This window comes from Crocuta crocuta, unplaced genomic scaffold, assembly GCF_008692635.1.
Source record: "Crocuta crocuta isolate KB4526 unplaced genomic scaffold, BGI_CrCroc_1.0 scaffold8, whole genome shotgun sequence".
NCBI lineage: Eukaryota > Metazoa > Chordata > Mammalia > Carnivora > Hyaenidae > Crocuta > Crocuta crocuta.
Window position 1 is genome coordinate 1,511,347 of NW_027532162.1, and position 20,336 is coordinate 1,531,682.

The 20,336-nt window shown below is 57.4% G+C and overlaps 1 protein-coding gene across 1 annotated transcript in view; it reads left to right on the plus strand.

Annotated features, from left to right (window-relative positions):
• Nucleotides 1-17,148, plus strand: part of CDC42BPB (CDC42 binding protein kinase beta) — a 102,565-nt gene extending 85,417 nt beyond the window's left edge. The window contains 14 exon segments of the mRNA XM_077776516.1: nucleotides 14-150; nucleotides 720-859; nucleotides 1,912-1,993; nucleotides 3,227-3,443; nucleotides 3,586-3,648; nucleotides 4,608-5,204; nucleotides 8,300-8,397; nucleotides 8,472-8,556; nucleotides 8,644-8,761; nucleotides 8,860-8,977; nucleotides 9,515-9,620; nucleotides 9,699-9,769; nucleotides 15,765-15,791; nucleotides 15,793-17,148. Of these exon segments, the coding sequence (XP_077632642.1) occupies nucleotides 14-150; nucleotides 720-859; nucleotides 1,912-1,993; nucleotides 3,227-3,443; nucleotides 3,586-3,648; nucleotides 4,608-5,204; nucleotides 8,300-8,397; nucleotides 8,472-8,556; nucleotides 8,644-8,761; nucleotides 8,860-8,977; nucleotides 9,515-9,620; nucleotides 9,699-9,769; nucleotides 15,765-15,791; nucleotides 15,793-15,987 (2,054 nt within the window). The 3' untranslated portion in view covers nucleotides 15,988-17,148.
• The last annotated feature ends 3,188 nt before the right edge of the window (nucleotides 17,149-20,336 follow it).

Consider the following 20,336-nt stretch of genomic DNA (forward strand, 5'->3'; position numbering starts at 1 on the left):
CCCACTTTCCCAGTGTGCTCCTTCGCCTGCCACGTGGCCTGCAGAGACAGCGCCCCCCAGGTGTGCCCCATCCCTCCTGAGCAGTCCAAGCGGCCGCTCGGCGTGGATGTGCAGAGAGGCATCGGGACGGCCTACAAGGGCTACGTCAAGGTAGGCCTCCTGGAGACGAGGCGGGGGAGGGGCTGTTTACTCCCTCATGACACACGGTCCCACCCGCTCCTCCCAGGGGCTGTCCTTAGTTGCTTTGTGAAGTGACTTTTGCACCGTTTGGGAGGCCTCCCCTCCTGGGGCAGTAGGGCACTGGGGCCTGGGTTCTGAGGACCTCACAGAAACACCTCAGTTTGCTGGGGCCCCTTGTCCCCCCTTCTGGCTGCGCACTTAAACACAGGGTTCCCTAGCCCGGCGCTGCCTGTGTCTGCACAGCCTCTGAGCCACAGCGTCCGGCATCCTCCATGCGTGCCCCGCGTGTGCTCTGCGTGTGGTCCGAACACGCCTGTTTGCTGACTCTACCACCTCGGCCCCTGCACCACCCTGTACCACGTGTGGATCCCTCCCCAGTAGTGCCCAGACCCGCTCTGGCACCGGCCTGGGATGGTGTGAAGGGGCCGTCCCCGGAGAGCAGGCCAGCCGCACGGCAGATGCAGGGTCGCACGGGCAGGCCATCCCCCGGGGCCGGGGCCCCCACCACGTGCAGTGGAGTGTGGTCACTGTACCCGCAGGTCCCAAAGCCCACCGGGGTGAAGAAGGGATGGCAGCGGGCTTACGCGGTAGTCTGTGACTGCAAGCTCTTTCTGTACGACCTTCCGGAAGGAAAATCCACCCAGCCTGGCGTCGTCGCCAGCCAGGTCCTGGACCTCAGGTGTGTGTTCTGTGCGGTCTGTCCTCTTCTGCGAGTTCCAACTTCTCTTGGTTGGTGATCTCGAATCTCATTTGTACCTTCACGTCCTTGCTCCACGTATGGCACGCAGAGTGTGTGCTGTGCCAGCCTGGGTCTTCCTGCACGCGACGATTTGCCAGGTGGGCAGTTATACCACATAAAACAATGTGTCCCAAGAACAGGTAGAAAATATCCCAGAAGCACATGGCACAGCCTCACAGCCTGAGGCGTCAGGACCTGAACGTACTCTCTGTGCCAGAGTCTGGAGCCCTGGGTGCCGCCACGTGCCTCCCCTGCCCGCCCTCGTGGCACATGCCTTCCTGGCCTCAGGCCCCGGGAGATGGCAGAGCGTCCTGCCTCCTCCCGGCTTCTCTTGGGGTTCGTGTAAACGGGGTAGAGGGATGAGGCAGTCGGCATGAGGGGTGCGCTCAGCCCAGGGCCCCGCGTCCTCTCTTCCCGTTGGCACCCACCCAGCACTGGTGCTTGGGGAATAGTGGGCCGCGGTGGGCACCCCGACGATGGCTTCAGGGACAGAAGTCTAGCGGAGTCACCTCCGCGGCGGCCCCCACTGCACACCCTCAGGTGATCCTGCTTGTCTGTCCCTGGGCTCGGGTGGCCCAGCCTGGCGGCCCAGGAACGTGGCGTTAGATGTGGAGCCCAGGACTTAGAAGGGATCAGACACGGCGCTCCCACAGTCATTTTGGCGCACTGCGCCCCCTTCCTTAGAGTCCCTCACCAAGTGGCCACCTGATGTAGCCGAGTACGGGCCAGTTCAGCAATGTGTGTGACTGGAGGTATCTGACACAGACTAGAACCGTGTGACTCCAGGAAGGAGCTTCTGTTCTCACGCGTCCCTAGCCACTGAAACACGTGCAGGGTCTTTGAGTCACTTGTTGGCTTTGTCAGCATGTTTTGTCACCTGGGTGGAGGCCAGGGGCCCATTTCATGTTCTGCATCCTTTCTCGTAACTGGGGCAGAGGACCCGCCTGCATGCACGTTCATTCTGACGTTCTGGGTGTTCTGTTCCTTACCAGAGACGAGGAGTTCTCGGTGAGCTCGGTCCTGGCCTCAGATGTCATACACGCTTCACGCCGAGACGTCCCGTGTATATTCAGGGTATGCTCCCCTCCGGGTCCTGGAGATGCTTTGCTCGTCCTAGTCCAGAAATCACGTGGTTAAAAGAACATGGCTCTTTCTCGCAGCGTTTCGTTGCGCCGTAGCAAAGGGCTGATCCAGAGGGGGCCTCCTCTCCCTCCACTGCCTGTCTTGCTCAGAGGCCTTCCCTTGCTTTGGGGTCCCTCCTTCCCAGGGCCCCATCTCCCCCACGTCACTGGCACGGCCTTCCATCCTGCACCCCAGCCTGTGTGTGTGTGAGTCTGTGACTCCAGTCACAACGTGCCTGGTGCTGGAAGCCACCGCGTCGCCCTTTACGGATGCGATGTGCCACCACTACTTCCCTTCTGGTCATTACCTGGAGCGAAACAGGAAGAAGTCAGTAGATGTTTCTCAGCATTGTTGGCTGAGATGGAGAGCACCCCACGCCCCCGAGTTCATGTTAGATGGTGCAGTGTCAGGAAGCTTCTGAGAGATTGTGGGTTGGAGAAAGAGTCTCCCCAGCCTGTCCGTTGGGGTATTTTTTTTTAATATATATTTTTTAATTCTCTTTAATTTCTGAGAGAAAGAGAGAGACAGCATGAGCAGGGGAGGGGCAGAGAGAGAGGGAGATACAGAATCTGAAACAGGCTCTAGGCTCCGAGCTGGCTGTCAGCACAGAGCCTGACGCGTGGCTCGAACCCACAAACCACGAGATCATGACCTGAGCCGATGTCAGACGCTTAACTGACTGAGCCACCCAGGCGCCCCGGGAATTTTTTTTTTAAGTTTGTTTATTTTGAAAGAGACTGAGACAGCATGGTGGGGGCAGGGCAGAGGGAAAGGGAGACACAGAATTCAAAGCAGGCTCCAGGTTCCGAGCTGTTAGCCCAGAGCCCGTCGTGGGGCTCGAACTTGTAAAACTGTAAGATTATGACCTGAGTTGCAGTCAGATGCTCGACCGACTGAGTCACCTAGGTGTCCCAAGAAATCAGTTAAAAATTTTTTTTAACATTTATTTTTGAGAGACAGATTGTGAGCAGGGGCAGGGCAGAGAGGGGCGGGGGCACAGAATCCGAGGCAGCTCCAGGCTCTGAGCTGTCAGCACAGAGCCTGACGCGGGGCTCGAACCNCAGTCACGGCGCTGGGAGGCGTGCCCTCCTGTCCCCAGCTGCGGTGCGAGGTGGTGGCCAGGCTGGGGCGTGTGTCTGCCATGCTTTGGTTGTCTTACAGCTCTTCTCTCTGTTTGTCATGAAGGTGACAGCCTCTCTCTTAGGGACACCTTCTAAGACCAGCTCACTGCTCATTCTGACAGAAAATGAGAACGAAAAGAGGAAGTGGGTGGGGATTCTGGAAGGGCTGCAGTCGATCCTGCACAAGAACCGCCTGAGGAACCAGGTCGTGCACGTCCCGCAGGAGGCCTACGACCGCACGCTGCCGCTCATCAAGGCCGTCCTGAGTGCCGCCGTCGTGGGTGCGTGCCCGCGGGGGGCGCCCGCACGCGGAGGCCGCAGCCGTGCTGTCCGTTCGGCTGTGGTTCCCGCATCTGCCGAGAGGTGGATGACGCGCCTGTAGCACTGACCTCCTTTGTGTTCTTGCCTCTCCTGCCTTGACAGATGGGGACAGGATTGTGGTCGGCCTGGAAGAAGGGCTCTACGTCATAGAGGTGACCCGTGATGGTGAGTCCTGGGCTCGCGGGAGCGGGACGTGTGGCAGGGGCCGGGACGCGCTCGGTGACGTGGGAAGCACGCAGAGGGAGGGAAGGGCAGGCAGCGAAGAGTGATTTGCAGCACAGACGACAGACGTTGATAGACGTGTGTGGCACGCCTGCCGCTGTCCCCGAGCGTGGCGTGCAGTGGGACGCAGACACCAGCCCCGAGGGCCCTCACAAAGCCCATGCAGGAACGGACTGCGTGGCAGCTGGGGGCAGGGGGTGCTTCCTAGAAGGAGGAACATTCCCCGAATCCCTCCGTGTGCTGAGGCCTGACGGAAACTTCCCTTCTGTCGCTCCTGATTCTGACATTTCATTCTCCCTGGCAGGAAAACGCAGAGTATCTCATGTCTCCCCCTCTTCGCTGCCCTGTGTCCGGGGACAGAAATGCAAGGAGCCCGGCCCTGGCCTGGGCCCTGCTGGCTTCTCCCAGAAACGAGGGGCTGCTCCGGGGTGGGCTGTGCTCCCTTCCTGCTGAGCTCAGGGCCAACGCGCGTCACCTCCGGGGCTGGCTGCTGCCGGCCTGCCTGGGGCTGTCGGTCCCTCAGGACCCAGACCCGGGGCTCTGCTCAGAGAGCCCTTAGTGCAGGCCCTGCATCCAACATCCCCAGGATTGGGGGCCCTGTGAGGTGGGGGGAGGGCCCAGGGAGGTTGGAGGCAGGTCTTTGTCGCCTAAATGCAACAACCCCCAAGGGCTCTCGGCCTCAGGGATGAGCTGGAAGGACGGCCGGGCCGAGGCCCCGGGGGAGGGGTCTTAGAAGGGGGCCGCTGGGGGCCGCTGAAGGAGGGCGCTCTCCGGTGTCTACAGGCTGTTGGGGGGGGAGCAGCATGTTCTAGAGTGCGTTGGGCCGTTCCCTCCACGCGGGCTGCGGGAAGGGAGCAGACGCCCTTGTGCTGCTCTGAGAGCCCGACGTTGCGCTCCCGCAGTGATCGTCCGTGTTGCTGACTATAAGAAAGTGTACCAGATCGAGCTCGCTCCCAAAGAGAAAATCGCCGTCCTCCTCTGCGGCCGGAACCACCACGTCCATCTCTGCCCGTGGTCTGCCTTCGATGGGGCGGAAAGCAACGTCGACATCAAGCTTCCGGAAACAAAAGGCTGCCAGCTCATCGCAACTGCAACGCTGAAGAAGAGCTCTTCCACCTGCCTGTTTGCAGCCGTGAAGCGGCTGGTCCTTTGCTACGAGGTCCAGAGAACTAGGCCTTTCCACAGGAAGTTCAATGAGATGGTGGCCCCCGGCCCTGTGCAGTGGATGGCCGCGATCAAAGACAAGCTCTGTGTGGGCTACCCTTCTGGGTTCTGTGTGCTGAGCCCCCAGGGGGACGGGCAGGCTCTGACCCTGGTAAATCCCAGTGACCCCTCGCTCACGTTCCTCTCACAGCAGTCTTTTGATGCCCTTTGTGCTGTGGAGCTCAAAAGCGAGGAGTACCTGCTTTGCTTCAGCCACATGGGACTGTACGTGGACCCGCAAGGCCGGAGGTCACGCATGCAGGAGCTCATGTGGCCTGCGGCGCCTGTTGCCTGTAGTATGTATATGTTTTCTGTTGCCATATCCCTGTTGCCGCTTCTCACATCGACAGTGAGCACGTGTTCTGTTCCGCTTTGGTTTGTGTCCCGGTTCCCTTAACTGAGCAGGCAGAGCGGCGCCCGAGAGGTGGGCGCCACCATTTCTCCAGGAGAAGGTGTGGTCTCAGACCGGCACGGCTGGGCTTCCTGCTCAAGCCAGCCTCCCGCCGGCGGTGCCTCTCTGTCCCGGAGCGCCGGGGGCCTCGCAGGAGCCCCTCAGCCGGAGAACCCCGATGGGGCTGGTTTGTGAATCCACACGGTAATAGAAACAAGCGGAAGGTTTCTGGTAGCCAGAAAGATCTCAGCTCCGGTGTCCAGTAAAGCTCCCAGAGGGACATTTTCCGGAAGTGCGAGGAGCTGCCTTCCTGTGTTTGCCTAGTTTCAGTGGCTTTCTGGGGAACGCAGTCCCAGGACACGAGTCATTGAGGCCTGAGCCTGGTGGGCAAGGGCCTGGAGTCGGTTCAGGGGCCGCACCCCCCCGGCCCACCGTCTGGTCGCTCGGGGTGGACTGCGGGCCTCAGATCCCACCTGCTCTGTGTATCCTGGTCATCCGCACAAAGAGCCGGCCGCACAAACTAGACTAGATGCCGGGTTCACGCTGAGTTTGAGGGGGTGGGGTCTGAGGTCTTCTTAATTGCCTAAATGGACTAAAAGGACCACCTTTTTTGTGCCTGGTTGCTGGCCTCACCAGGCTGGCGGTGCAGCCAGGGTGTTGGAACAGGACGCCAGGCCCTTGAGGTAACGGATGTGCCAGCCTGTGGCTCTCCGGCCTTGCCGGGTGCTTCCTGACTTGGTTAGTGCTGGCAGCCCAGGGCCAGCAGGGAAGGAGGCAAGGCCTGTTGCCGTGACGCTTCTCCAGGCCCCTTCCCTGTTGCACCGTGTCTTCCTCGTGGCAGCCCACGTAGGAAGGTCCCTGAGCCACGTAGGATCCCTGCCAATCAGTCTTCTCCTTTAGAATCCTGAGGTTGGTTGGTTTTTAATGTTTGGTTGTTGTTGAGAGAGAGACAGAGCATACGCAGGGGAGGGGCAGAGAGAGGGAGACGCAGGCTCCAGGCTCTGAGCTGTCAGCACAGCGCCTGGCGTGGGCCTCCAACCCGTGATCCGTGAGATCAAGACCTGAGCTGAATTTGGATGCTTAAGCGGCCCAGTCGCCCAGGCTCCCCTAGAATCCCGTTTTTGAACACTTTATCGTAGAAAGGTCACTGACGTGAAGATCCAGGAATGCTGGCTGTGTGACCGGCAGACACTCGGTGCTCCTGGCTTTTCCCTTTCCAGTTCTCGCTCCACTTTCGTGGCCTCTCTTTTGTCCTGTGTGCACGGTGTGGACACCAAATCGATCTTAGAGCTGGCGGGAAACAGTAACGTTCAAGCTGGAGAGCTGTAACTTGCCTCCACGTCCCACGCCCTGAGCCGAGCACTGTCCTGTGTTCTCACTGTCCCCTGGCGCGTACGGAGGGCACAGCCATCCCATCTTGCCAAGGAGGACGCTGGGGGCCACAGAGGAGAGGCGGCCTGCACTGGGCACACGGTGGAACCGGCTCAAATGCAGGCCTGTCACCCCTGGTGCTGGCCTTTTTTTTTTCTTTAAGTTTATTGATTATCTTGAGAGTGGAACAGAGGGCGCGCATGGAAGGGGCAGAGAAAGAGAATCCCAAGCAGGCTCTGTGCTGTCAACTCAGGGCTCGAACCCACGAACCGTGAGATCATGACCTGAACCAAAATCAAGAGTCAGACGCTTAACCAACTGAGTCCCCCAGGCGCCCCTGGTGTTGACGTTCTAATTTGAATTTTTCCTAAGAGTGGACACGTCAGTTTATCACTTAGAGGTCACACACACGCACACAGTTGTTCTTGGCTCCCTGCAAACGAAGCCCCACGTATTCCCTGGTAGGGGGAGCTGCCCCAGACGCCTGCGCGTGGAGAGTGGTCCTCTGAGAGGCACCTCACGCTTCTGACCAGTCACCTCTGAGACGATCTGGTGGCAAGTCCCAGGATCTCGTCTGCTTCCTAAACCCGGTTTCATGTTCTCCTTTTTGCATTTGAAACAGAAGGGCCGACCGCGTAGCCCCCTGGGAACTTGACAGCAGCACAGCAGAGCCCTTTTAAAAATTCTTCACTTAGTGACGTGTGACGTGAGGGTGTTCAACTCAAACCTGGAAGGCAGGGGACTAGGAACGGAGGCTGAGCCGTGCATTTCTGCAGGGCCGCGCTGGGGGCTCCGCTGAGGCAGAGTGATGACAGTCAGGGCACCGCCCGCCCGCCTGCCGACCCCGGAGGCCATCTGTGGCCCGCTCGCTTTCCGACAGTTCAGATGGTTTCCCTGCAGTTCCAGACATGGGAGCGTCCCCTCAGCCTCACGTGCCAGACAGGCCGACACTTCTGGGTGTTTGGTGCGCTAGGCGGGCTTCCTGTCACCAGGACGACCACCAGGCATCCCTGGCACTTAGGGAGAGCCCCCTGCAGGGCCCACTGCAGGTGGATCGTTGCCGCCAGGCGTACGCAGACCCTGAAAGGACTGGATTCACGGGAGGGGGGGTAGCAGGTGCGAGGGGGCACAGAGCGAAGCAGTTTTGTTTGAGGATCTTGAACGTTTGCTCAGAAACTGGACTCTTCGGTGTCTCTGAAAGGAGTTGGCTTCATAAAAGAGAACGCTCCCCCCACCCCTACGTTTCAGATGTGGTGAGCCTGAAGTCTCTGTTTCTGTAATAATTGTATATGAAAGCCAGTGAGAAAGCTAACTTTTAAACAGGTCCTTTCAGCATCTGCACTGTGGTATGTAAAGAGCTGTGTGCACTTACAGAGGTGATGGTAGAGCGTTTCAGCATCGGGTTGTGTCTGTGAATTCGAAGGGAAGGATGGTTCTAGAGTGGAAACGTGAACGACCTAACCTGAACTGGCCGCAACCCCACAGCTGAGGGCGGGGTGGCCTCCTTCGCATTCTCTGAAGGTCCCTGGCGTCAGGGCCTTGCTGCTGCCCGCAGGGGGCGGAGGGGCGCAGGGTGGAGGGCACAGGGGGGCGGCACCTGCTCACCCCGCCCTGCTCCGTCTGCGCTAGGTTGCAGCCCCTCCCACGTCACAGTGTACAGCGAGTATGGCGTGGACGTGTTCGACGTGCGCACGATGGAGTGGGTGCAGACCATCGGCCTGCGCAGGGTAAGGCCCGGGGCGGCGGGGCGGCTCCCCTCGGGGCCGTGCCCGCGCCGACCATCCCTCCGCTTTCCACACAGATCAGACCACTCAACTCCGAGGGCTCCCTCAATCTGCTCAGCTGCGAGCCGCCCCGCTTGATCTACTTCAAGAGCAAGAATTCGGGTAAGTGGGGTGGGAGGGCGAGAGGGGCCACGTGTCGGCGGCTTGAGGGCCACACGTAAGTACCGGCATTGCCCTGCGTTCCCACAGGGACGGTCCTCAACGTGCCCGACACTTGTGACAACAGCAAGAAGCAGATGCTGCGGACCAGGAGCAAGAGGCGGTTCGTCTTCAAGGTGCCTGAGGAGGAGAGGCTGCAGCAGCGGCGGTAAGAGCGGGGCCCCTGGCCCGGCCTCACGGAGCAGGAGGAGGGGGGCCGAGAGGAGCTGGGCGCGTTGGAACCCCAAAACGCTTTCCTTTCCCCAGAGAGATGCTTAGAGACCCCGAATTGAGATCCAAAATGATATCCAACCCAACCAACTTCAACCACGTGGCCCACATGGGGCCGGGCGACGGGATGCAGGTGCTCATGGACTTGCCTCTGGTGAGCTCGCGGGGCGGAGCGGGCTGCGGTGGGCGGGGCTGCGGGAGCCGCATCGGCGCCTGCCTTTGCCACCCGCCTGGCCCCTGGTGCCGAGTGGGCCTGGGGCACCTGTCGCGGGGGCTGGCCTGTCCTCCGTCGGCCGCGTAGCTGCCGCGTGACCGTGAACGCTGGGGCCTTTACACTTGTCTGGCGCCTGCTACCATTTCAGGCTGTTAGTGTTTCATGGGAAACTAGCTGTCAAAAGTGATTTCTCAAGAACATCTTAAAACGAGCAGGTAGCATTCTTTTTCACTTAAAAACACAAAATGGGATTTGGCTCAGCCTAAAATAGCTGTCCCCAGTTCTTAGCTCCCGATTGGCCTGGTGCCACTGTCCTGGGAGCCTGTCCCTGTTGGGCTCATCGCGGCCCGGGGACCCCTGTCTGTGGCACGCGCTTTGCAGTTGGTGTGCCCGCGGGGCCGCGGTTCCGCCCGGGGGGTCTGCCTGCAGCCCGGCGAGGGCGCCCCGAGTGTGCTCACTGCCGTTCTCTCCACCCAGAGCGCTGTGCCCCCCTGCCAGGACGAGAGGCCTGGCCCTGCACCCCCCGGCCCGGCCCGGCCGCCTCTGCCGAGGAACAAGCCCTACATCTCATGGCCTTCGTCAGGTACCAGAGGTGCCCATGGGGGGCGGCCCGGGCCAGCTCTGGGCTCTTCCCGCAGATAATGGCTGTCTTGTTTCCCAGGTGGGCCGGAGCCTGGAGTGGCTGTGCCCCTTAGGAGTATGTCTGACCCTGACCAGGACTTCGACAAAGAGGTAAGACTCGCCTGGGTATAGGGACGCCCCCGGGTGTGTGCACCTCCACACATGGAGCATCACAGCGGTGATGGTGGCGGAGGCTTCTCCCTGCCAGGCGCAGCCGCGGGGGACCCAGCGGGCTCGGGAAATGGGGTGGGAGTGCGGGAGGGGGAGCAGCCTGGTGCCTGGCAGGCCTGAGCACTTGTCACCCCCTCCACGGGTCCCCAGCCCCAACTTCTCAGGCTGTGCTGAGGAGGGGACAGGATGGCCCGGGCCCTGGGACCGTGAACCTGTCGGGAGAAAGACGGGGGCTCCTGTCTCCGGGTGGTGGTCTGAGCGGCCCGGTGCTCCGCCACCCTGAGGCCTCGGAGCCAGGCACTGGTGACTGCCCGGGGCACAGGGTCGCTGGGCCTCTGGGCACTGACAAGTCGGGGCCTCCCTGCCGTGTGACCGAGAGATGAACACCTTCCCGCGAAAGGTCCAGCCAACTTCTTCCTTCCAGACCTCTCTGTGTGATCCTGCTCCGGTGTGACGCGCTGGTAGCTGCTGTGCATCCTCCCCGTCGGCCTCTTCTCTGTCCTGTTCCCCTGATGGCCGCTGGGGATCGGGGCGCACAGACCGAGGCGCACCCGTGGGGGAGGGGGCAGTGAGGGTCGCGAGGGGACACCCGCTGGCCAGCTGGCCCTATTGCTGCCCTAAAACCCCGGCCCAGGGCTGAGCCGCTCACCCCAGCTGCCAAACTGGTCAGGCGGAGACAGGTCTCCTCAGTGTTCCGGAGTCTCACTGAGGTCACGCCTTTCTGAGCGTGAGCTGGCCATTTCTCCCTCCGGGGCTCGCCTGCACACCTGCACCCCTCGTTCTTATCGTGACCGTGCTCTGTTGCGAGTACTCTGGCCAGTGCCCCTAGTTTCCCAGTTTTGCCTGGATTCCGAGGGTGCTGTCACACACACCTCATTCTCACCTACGGTAAACGTTCTCTCGTGGGGTCTCTGCTGTCCCGCCATCGTGAGCGCGTCTGAGAGGGAGCGTGTGCGGTGGGTGTGTGCGGAGCTGGATGCGTGCTGGCCCCGGGCCACCTTTCCTCCCACTCGAAGTGTCGTCGCTATTACACGTTGGAGTCCTTTGCCTGCCTGTTTCCATTTCTGGACAGTCGTCCCCCGGCGCACCCACTGTGGGTTCTGTTCCTCTGTCGGCATCGCCTGCAGCAGGAGACTGGGCGCACCACGTCTCTTTGTTCCCCCTTTATAACGGTCTCTTAGCCGTTTTTATTTTCTCTGAATGATTTTTTAAAATTTATGTACTTCTGTAATCTCCATACCCGATGTGAGGCTTGAACCCATGGCCCCGAGATCAAGAGTCGCACGTTCTTCCTACAGAGCCATCCGGGCACCTCACTTCAGAGAAGTTTTAAAGGCAGCCTGTTAGCCCCACAGTGAAAAAGTAAAAATTGTGTTGAGCTTTTCACTGGGATTACGTTGTGACTTCATAGATTAATCTGGGGGATACGCGCCTTGGCCTTTCCTATGTGGGAACGTGGAGCGTCCGTCCCGTTGACGGCTCCACAGACTGTAATCTTCCGTTACATGTTTGGCGGCTCCCGCTGGTGTCTGTGCAGGCTGGTGGCTTCAGAACGTTCGGCGTCTGGTCCCCTTGCTGCCTTCTGATGGGCACGCGTGCTTGCTTGGTGGCTTTGGAGTTTTGTCTCTCTGACCCGGGGAAGGGGCAGGTGGTGGGAGTGAAGAGGTGGGGGCTCCTGAGCACCTAGGTTTGGAGTCCTGCACCCCTGGGCCCCGTGCCCTGCCCAGGTCTCACTCACACACCCCCCCCCCCAACCTGTCCTTCGTGGCCAGGCTCTTTCCCCCGGCTGAGGAAGGGGTCTTCTCCTCTTGGCTTTGGCAGTTTGTTTTTTCGGTAAGGAAGGGATGATGGATATTAATCAAGACGCTTCTTGCCGAGGTTTCCACGGCGACCGCCTTCATGGGTTCTCTGTGCAGCCTGCTAGCGCCAGAGCAGACGCCCCTGCGTCCTGAGAGTAAATCGTCCTTGGTTGTGGTGTGGGGTTCTCATTTACACCAACAGATTCAGTCTGTGATCGTTTTGTTGACCGTGTCGGTCAGTAAAGTTGACTCGTGCCCCTCGTGCTCGGAGTGAGCCCGGCTGGCTTGGTTTCAGAGCTGCGCTCGCCTCAGCGCTGAGGAAGCCTGCATCTCTCAGTTGCCATGATATTTTGAATTTCTTTCCTGGAAGGTTTCATTGAATTCCTTTAAAACTGCCCACAGCTAACGGCTCTAGAGGTAGGTCTTATTTTTTTCTATTTTACTTTTTTCTTCTCAGCTGTCTATTTTGAAAAAATTTCAGACCTCCAGAAAAGTTGCCAAAAAAGTAGACCTATAAAGGTCTTACTTTTCCGTTTGCTGTTTTGCGGCCGAACCAGCTGAAAGGAAGTTGTGACATCACAACAGCCCTGGTCGGGTTCGCAGGCAGGGCTCCCCTCCGATCGCGGGGCTCACATCACTCCTTGCACCCTCCCAGCACTTTTGGCGCTTGGGGCCCCCCGGCCCGGTGACGGCCCCTAGACCTGCCGAAACCCAGGGCCTAGTGAAGGACTGCACTCTGCGTTCGTAGTCATGTCTGTAGTCTGGGTCCAGCCTTTTTCGGGTCTTTTGTGACACTGCTTTGTTACCAGTACGGTTCTGTTACGGAACGTTCTCAATCAGGGCTTCTCTGACGTTTTGAATTGGTTAACAGATGTCCCCAGAACTCTCTCCCTGCCACACAGTTCTCCCTGGGGACCAGCAAATAAGTGCATGTAAGCACCTGTGTGCGCCACTCCCTCAACTGTGCCAGGAGGTGGGACAGACCACGCCCCCTGTCCGTGGACAGGGACTGAGAGCCGTTCCGTTGTGTAAGCGCCGTGCCAGGCGTCAGTGATACATGGCCTGCCTGGGCCACCTCCACTCACACACCATATTCAGCCACCTCAGGTCTTCAGCCCCTCCCCCCAGCCCCTCCCCCCCAGTCATCCCAGTGCTCCCACAGCCATCTCTCCCCTCCCAAATCACCCCCATTCCCACACATGCCTCCAGCTGTCTGCCTGTCTACTCATCTCTCCTACACTCCTCCCATGGTGTCCTCACTCTGATCTCTACTCCTCAGTCCCAAAGCTGCCATATGCAGCTCTAAGACCTNGTGTTCAGCCTCCACCATAACGTTTCGCAGAGCTGCTCCTCACTTCAGGTTGTCCCGCATTTCCTGTCCTGAGACTCCGCTTGTGTGTCCCAGGCTGGGATTCCGCACAGAGGACGTGGTGGCCTCAACATGTCCCATCCTGAGGCCCAGAGTACCTGTTCGTCCTGCACTGACCTCGTTTGTTCTTCTTCCAAATTTACGCAAGTGACATTCACGTAACATGAAGCAGCCATTCAGAAGTGAACAATTCAGTGGCTGTTTCCATGTTCAGAGTCGTGCAGCCACAAGCTAAAAGCNTTCTCCCCCTTCTACCCTCCCCCCAGCACATGGCAACCACGAATCTTTGTTCTGTGTCTGTGGAGTCATGTGCTGCAGACATTTTGTTTGAACAGAACTGTGTACTACACGGCCTTTTGTGTCTGGCTCACTTCACTTAGCATGAGGTCTTCAAGATCTGTTAACTTTTCACGTCGTAGCAGCTGTCGGTGGGTTGTTCCTTTTTGTTGCCCAATCCTCCACTGTACGGCTGTACGTGTTCAGTGTGCTCCTTGGTCCACTGACGGACATTTGGGCTGTGTTCACCTTATGGATGTCAAGAATAGGGGCGGAATGCTCAGGCGGCTCAGTCGGTTAAGTGTTCTTGACTTGACTTAGGTCATGATCTCACGGTTCATGAGTTTGAGCCCTGCTTCAGGCTCTGTGCTGACAGCTCAGAGCCTAGAACCTGCTTCAGATTCTGTGTCTCCCTCTCTCTCTGCCCCTCCCTGCTGCTCATGCTCTCTCTCAAAAATAAACATTAAGGGGCACCTGGGTGGCTCAGTCAGTTAATGACTTCTGCTTAGGTCATGATCTCATGGTTTGTGGGTTCGAGCCCCGCATCGGGCTCTGTGCTGACAGCTCAGAGCCTGGAGCTGCTTCAGATTCTGTGTGTCTCTCTCTCTCTGACCCTCCCCTGCTCACGCTGTCTCTCTCTCTCTGAAAAATAAATAAAACCTTAAAAATTAAAAGTTAAAAAAAATATGTACTGCGGATGTGAAGGTGTGTTTACGTGGTTTTGTGCAGGTACCTGTCTTTACTACTTTGGGGAATGTACCCAGCAGTGGAGTATGTTTAGCTTTTTGAGGAACCATCAGTTATTTTCCACAGCAGCTGTGCCATTTCACACTCCCACCAGCCGGATATGAAAGTTACAATTTCTCCACATCCTTGTCACTACTTTCCTGGTTTTGTTTTTTAGTAGACATCCTAGCAGGTTTGAAGTTACTCTACTTCACTGTGGTTTCAATTTGCATTTCCCTAATGAGCAGTGTTGTCAAGACACCTTTCTTATGAGATTGTTGGCTACTTCTGTACCTTTGGACGAATGTCTACTCAAGGCTCTTACATGACTTGCAAATACATTCTTCTGTTCCGTTCTCCCGTTGCCGTCTTTTCATATCCTTATAGTGTCATATGACGCTTCTAATTTTGATGATACCCAATTTTTTTCTTTTCTGTTGGTTGTGCTTTTGATGTCCTAAGACTTCATTGCTGAATCCAAAGTCTTGAAGATTTATGCATGTTTTCTTCTATGAGTTTTATAGTTTGGGCTTTTGTATTTAGGTCATTGATTTAATTTTCTATATGTTGGAGGTAGGGGTCCAACTTCATCCTTTCATTTGTGAGTATCCAGCACTCTTTGTTGTGCAGACTGTTCTTTCCCTCATTGAATGGTCTTGGCACCCTCATCAAAAGCCAGCTCACCGTGGCTGTACACATTTATTTCCAGGCTCTCAGTTCTAGTCCACTGTTCTCTGTGCTAATAATACCGCACTGCTGGGATTACTGTTGCTTTGTAGCACATTTTGAAGGAGTAAGTTTGTTAAGTGTGGTTCCTCCCATTTTTTTTCTTAATATTGACTACTCTGGGCCCCTTGCAATTCTGTATGAATTTGAGGACTGGCTTTTCCATTTCTGGAGAAAAGGAGAGACCGCCATTGGAATTTCAGTAGGGACTACACTGAATCTGTGTATCACTGGTTGGGGGGGGTGGGGGGGAGTATTGCAATCTTAACAATGTTCAGCCTTCCAGTCCATGAACATGGGATCTTCTGTTTATTTAGGTCATCTTTTAGTTTCAGTTTACAAATTTTCCACTTCTTTGGCTAATTAGTTCATAGGTTTTATTGTTTTGGATGCTATTTTGAATAGTATTCTTAATTTCTTTTTCACATTGTTCATCACTAGTGGAACAGAAACACAACTGATGTTTTGTGTTGATTTTGTACCCTGCAGCTTTGCTGAGGGTGGAGAGTTGAGTTCTTTGGGATTTCCTCCGTATGGATTCATCTGTGAACAGAGATGGTTTAACTTTTTCCTTTCCAATCTGGATGTCTTTTTCTTTTTCCTGCCTGATTGCTCTGGCTCTGGCTAGGACTTCCAGTACAACGCTCAACAGCAGTGGTGAATGCAGCATCTCTGTTCTCATCTTAGGGGTAAAGTTTCTGACTTGTACCATTTAGTATGAAGTGAGCTGTGGGTTTTTCATGGACATCCTTTATCGTGTTGAGAAAGTTTATCATGCAGATGTGCCTTGTCTGACTTTAGACCCTCTGGTTTCTTCACTGTGGAGTTGCTTATTCCTCAGTAATTACTGAATTATTCGTGGGGTTATAATCTCTTACCAGCAACCTTAAGGACCCTGTGAAGTTCTGGTAAAGAGAGGGTGTGTTGTCCTGACAAAGGGGACAGCAGCTGCCGCATCTTTCCACTAGATGGCCACATCCAGCTGGGCAGCACCCAGGGTGATTGGTTCTCACACCTACCCCCTCCTTTGTGTTAACAGCCCGATTCGGATTCGACCAAACACTCGACTCCATCGAACAGCTCCAACCCCAGTGGCCCCCCGAGCCCCAACTCCCCGCACAGGAGCCAGCTGCCCCTGGAAGGCCTGGAGCAGCCAGCCTCCGACGCCTGAGGCTGCCCACCTGCTGCCTCCCCGCCGTGGGGCCCAGGAGCCAGGGGGGCGGGGTGGCTGGCCTCCACTGTCAGTGCCAAGACTGAGCTGACTCCAGTGTTGTCTGAGGAAATGTAGACTCAATCTGTAGATACGGAGATAAAGAAAAATCTTTATTATAATAATGATGATCAGTTTTACGCCGCGTGGTCTGTGGCGGTACACCAGATCCACCCATCTGCACAGCTGGGAGGCAGCGCTGTTCCGTTTGCACATGAAGGACCAGCACTCAGCCTTCCCGGCCCAGAACAGGCCAAGAAGGCGCCTGGGGCCCCACAGAATCCCGGTGGGCCCAGCGCAGCTCCGCCAAGGAAGCGGATCGCTCAGAACGCTGAGCCTCAGTGACGAGCCTATTCCCCGTTTCCTCAAAGTGTTTCCTAGGCCCTTAGGAGAATAGTAGGAAGTTGTGTATCGTTCCCAGTGTCACTAGAATTGTGAAGACAGGAAAGTGGAGGTTAGTTGGTGGCCTTTTTATTCATGTAGCCATCACAGTCAGCTGCACATGGCCTTCTGCCGACCTCGTTGCCATGGACAGAAGCCCCTGGTGAGTCCTGGGTCCCTTGTGTGTCAGTCCGTTCCCGGTCACAACCATTGAGCATCACCTGTATCTGCTACTGTGAAGTCAGCCCGCTTCCACAGCTTCCGCCTCACCGTCAGACCGGGGAGCGTGAGCTGCAGCCTGGCCCTGAGGCCTGCTGGGCGCGCGGAGGCCAGCGCCCCCGGAGCCCCGCCCCTGCATGGAGCCCTGTGATTAGTGCCCGTATGCATCATGTAGACTCGCCCGACACACTCCTGCACATTGGCTCGGCCCACGTATTTACTGTCCCCCTTCCTTGCTCACATGTCAAGTGATCAGGTTTGGGGCCTGTCCCACTAAAAGCTGACGGGTGGGTAACTGCCCCGGCAGACACAGCTGGTCTTCAGCCCAGGACAGGCTCTTCCCTGCTCTCCCGCCGGTCGACGTTCTTGGCGACGCTGTTTAAGACGTGCACTTACCTGGAGTCGGCACTGAGTGACGTGGGCACCACGGGCTGCCTGTGCGTGTCACCCACCCAGCACCCACCTCCCCGGGCCTCTGCTAGGGCCGGCACCTGCTGGCGGTTCTGGTTTTTACTTTTTTAATGTAAGTCTGAGTCTTTGTAATTATTGAATCGTGAGAACATTTTTGAACAATTTACCTGTCAATAAAGCAAAAGACAGCAATTTTAAAGTTCTCAGTGGTTTGTTTGAATTTGGTGACTTGTCCTCCTGTGTGTATCTGGGTCCCCTGGCGCCCTCCCCAAAAGTCCGTGAAGGAGCCCCCTTACCTGCAGAAGCTGTTCTTGGTCATTCATCGGGGTGGGGGTGTCCACACGGCAGGAGCCGGCTTCCAGCACAGGGCTCTGGCTCTCCGGGGCTGCGAGGGGGGGGGGGGCCTCATTGGGTGACACCCTGACAGGGTAGGCAGGACCGGGCTTGAGCCCCTGGGTGGGGAGAGGGGCCACCTGGCCTCCAGGTAGCCAGCCACAGCAGTTTCGTTTTGCATTTCAACCCTTGAGGGTCATGGTCAGGGCCAGTGGGCTCCCAGGAGATCCCACGAGGCAGAGCAAGGGCACCACCTGAGAAGCCTCACAGGAGAGGCTCCCATCAGGGGGGCTGCCCAGAGCGGCAGGAGGGGACCTGTCCACCCCCAAGTACGCTGGCCCCTCAGCAGCCCCAGGGGACAGGATGGGGTAGGGGCTGGGGAGCCACTCTGGGGGCTTTACCTTGATGGCTTCGTTTCCTCAAGGGCGGGTAGTGGCCTGTGGTGCGCCAGGGTCTGTTTGCCGAGACCCCATTTTCTTGGTATGACGAGGGCAGTGACCGCCCCTGCCGGGGTGGGAGGAGTGAGGGCACGGCAGAGTAGGGACGGGAGCCGGCCCGGGCCACGGCAGGCGGTGCTCAGGGGCCAGTGCAGCTCTGAGCCACCCAGCTCGGCCTGGGCCCTGCTCCGTGACGCACGTCCTGCAGCCCATCTGCTCCCCTCGTCCTGGCAAGTCCACCACCCCCTACTCGGGGCGGATGGCAGTCTTCCCACCTGTCCCTGAAAGGGGACTGGAGCAGTGCTCACCATGCAGGGCCCAGGCGGAGCCCTTCGGGCACAGAAGCTGGGAAAATGGAGAGAGGAGCCCGGCCCAGCTGTGCGGGGCTTCCGGGCAGGAGGGGCCTTGGCTCCCGGCTGAGGTCTGCTGTGCGCGAGGCGAGTGCAAGGACGGAGACGAGCGGTGCAGAGTGCCTGTCCCTGAACGACGGGCGCCCGGGTGCCCACTGTCTCACAGCGAGATTGCTGTGCTAGCAAAAACGGTGGCATCGCACGGTGGCACGCTGCCCCGCACCAGGAGTGACACATCACACCCACATGCAACGGGGGACGTCGCCGACCGGACTCCGGCCGCAAAGGGCACAGCTTCTGGGGACAGGAACTGGAGAGCCAGCAAACAAGCCCACCCAACAGGAGCCCAGAGTGGCGACGTGGCTGCCCCGGGGCCAGCGCTGGCGAGGCGTCCAGACCCGCTCGCCGCCCCCACCGCAGTCCCGCCGGCCGCTCCAGCTGAGCCCTCGCGGTGCATTTGGCCGCGTGGCCGAGGGATCCCCTGCACCAGAGCCTGCCCCCAGGCCAGAGCCACGTTCCCCACCCTGATGCCCTGTGGGCAGGGGCAGCACAGGAGCTGGAGCTTGTGGGGGCACCGCACCCACCTGCCCCCGTTCCCAGGAAGGAGCCTACCCACCGGACGGCAGCAGGAGGAAGCCCTTCTGGCCGGGTGACAGCCAGCCAGCGAGAAAGCGCCACCGGCCAGAACCCCCGCTTTCCCCCAGAGGACGGTCCCTCAGAGCAGCCCCTTCCAACCCCCTCTGGTCCTCTCTTGTGTTCCTCTCCTTTGGTCTCCGGCCCTGCCTGCCCGCGGCTGTGCCACAGCCCGCATACCCCGAAATGCAGTTCCTCTGCCATTCCACAATAAACCCGTTTTTCTGGAAAAATGACCGGCCGTTGTATTTTCAAGGTCGAAATTACATGGTGTCAAGTGTAGGATCCAGAAAAGACCCCCAACAGCCTCTGACGCCGGGGAGCCGGACTTGCAAGCCCTCTGCTTCCTCGCCAGCCCCAGGAGGGGAGGTCTCCCGCTATGCAAGCTCTGCTGGGAATTCGAGCTCTCCAGCTTTATTCGGGATCTGTTTTAAAGGCTTTGTCCTCGGGATGCATACTTGTTTCTCTGAGCTTTTAAGCTGAGAACACAAGATTCCAAATCCACTAAGTTTTCTCAGGAGGGTCCTCCTTCCGGGACCCCGGCCAGCTGTATGTTTACCAACTGTGGTCCCTCCTCGGGCACATTTTTAACCAAATGGGCAAACTTAGCTAAAGATGAGCCGTTAAGGGAAATCTTACATCTCTCCAAAGTTACTTTTCTCAAAATCAAATTAGAAGACCATGGCTCTAAATTTAGACGAAGTAGGGGCGCCTGGGTGGTTCAGTCAGTAAAATGTCCAACCTTGATCTCGGGTCAGGTCTTGATCTCCAGGTCGAGGGGTTCAAACCCAACATTCGGCTCTGTGTTAGGCATGAAGCCTACTCAAAAAAAATTTTTTTTTAAACAAAGTGAATGGGAGGTCTGTTTTGAATTAGCACCTGAAGGCTTCCAAACATGTTCAGGACTCTAAGACCGCCACCTTGCAAGAAAGCCATTACTAAAGGCAAAAGACAACTGCAAGTCCAAATGGCTTGTAAGGCCTCAGTTTCTCTCTTCTGGCTTCTGCGTGTGCAGGTGGCTGGCAGCCAGCCCTCCTGTGCTCACCCCACCCCCACAGCCTAGTTCTTTCCCTTTCCCCCACCCCCACCCTCCTTCTCATCCTCTGAACTTCCCTCTTCCCCCAAACTGCACCCACTCTCCTCTGCACCTATCACAACCTGAACCTTTAAAGTGAAGCTTCTGCGGATCCAACTGCTAAACCCTTAGTTTCTTAAAGCTGAATTATGAGCTGTAGTTAGACTCCCAAAGTGATTCAGGATCCCTGCAGACTTGCCGAGGAGTTTAACGTTGTTATTCAGTCTTTTAGCCTAGTCTCTCAGATGTATGTCAGTCGGTTCACATGCTTGTTGGCGAGGGTCAGGCCCAATGTCGGGTGAAACTGGCCTAGTGAGAAAATCCTGAAAAGGATTTAGAGAAACAACTAGAAAGCCTGGACACACAGTAGAGAATTTCTCGGAACAATTACAGAAGCTTTTCCTAAGGCTGTTTGTTGGCATGAAATTCAGGCTTGCACGCTAAACACTTCATGAGCCTGTTCATAACTGTTATGACTGACTACAGATTGCTTTGAACGAAAACCTTGGCCTCTTGGATGTTGATTCCACCCAGGTAACCTTTAACTCTGTTCATTAATGCT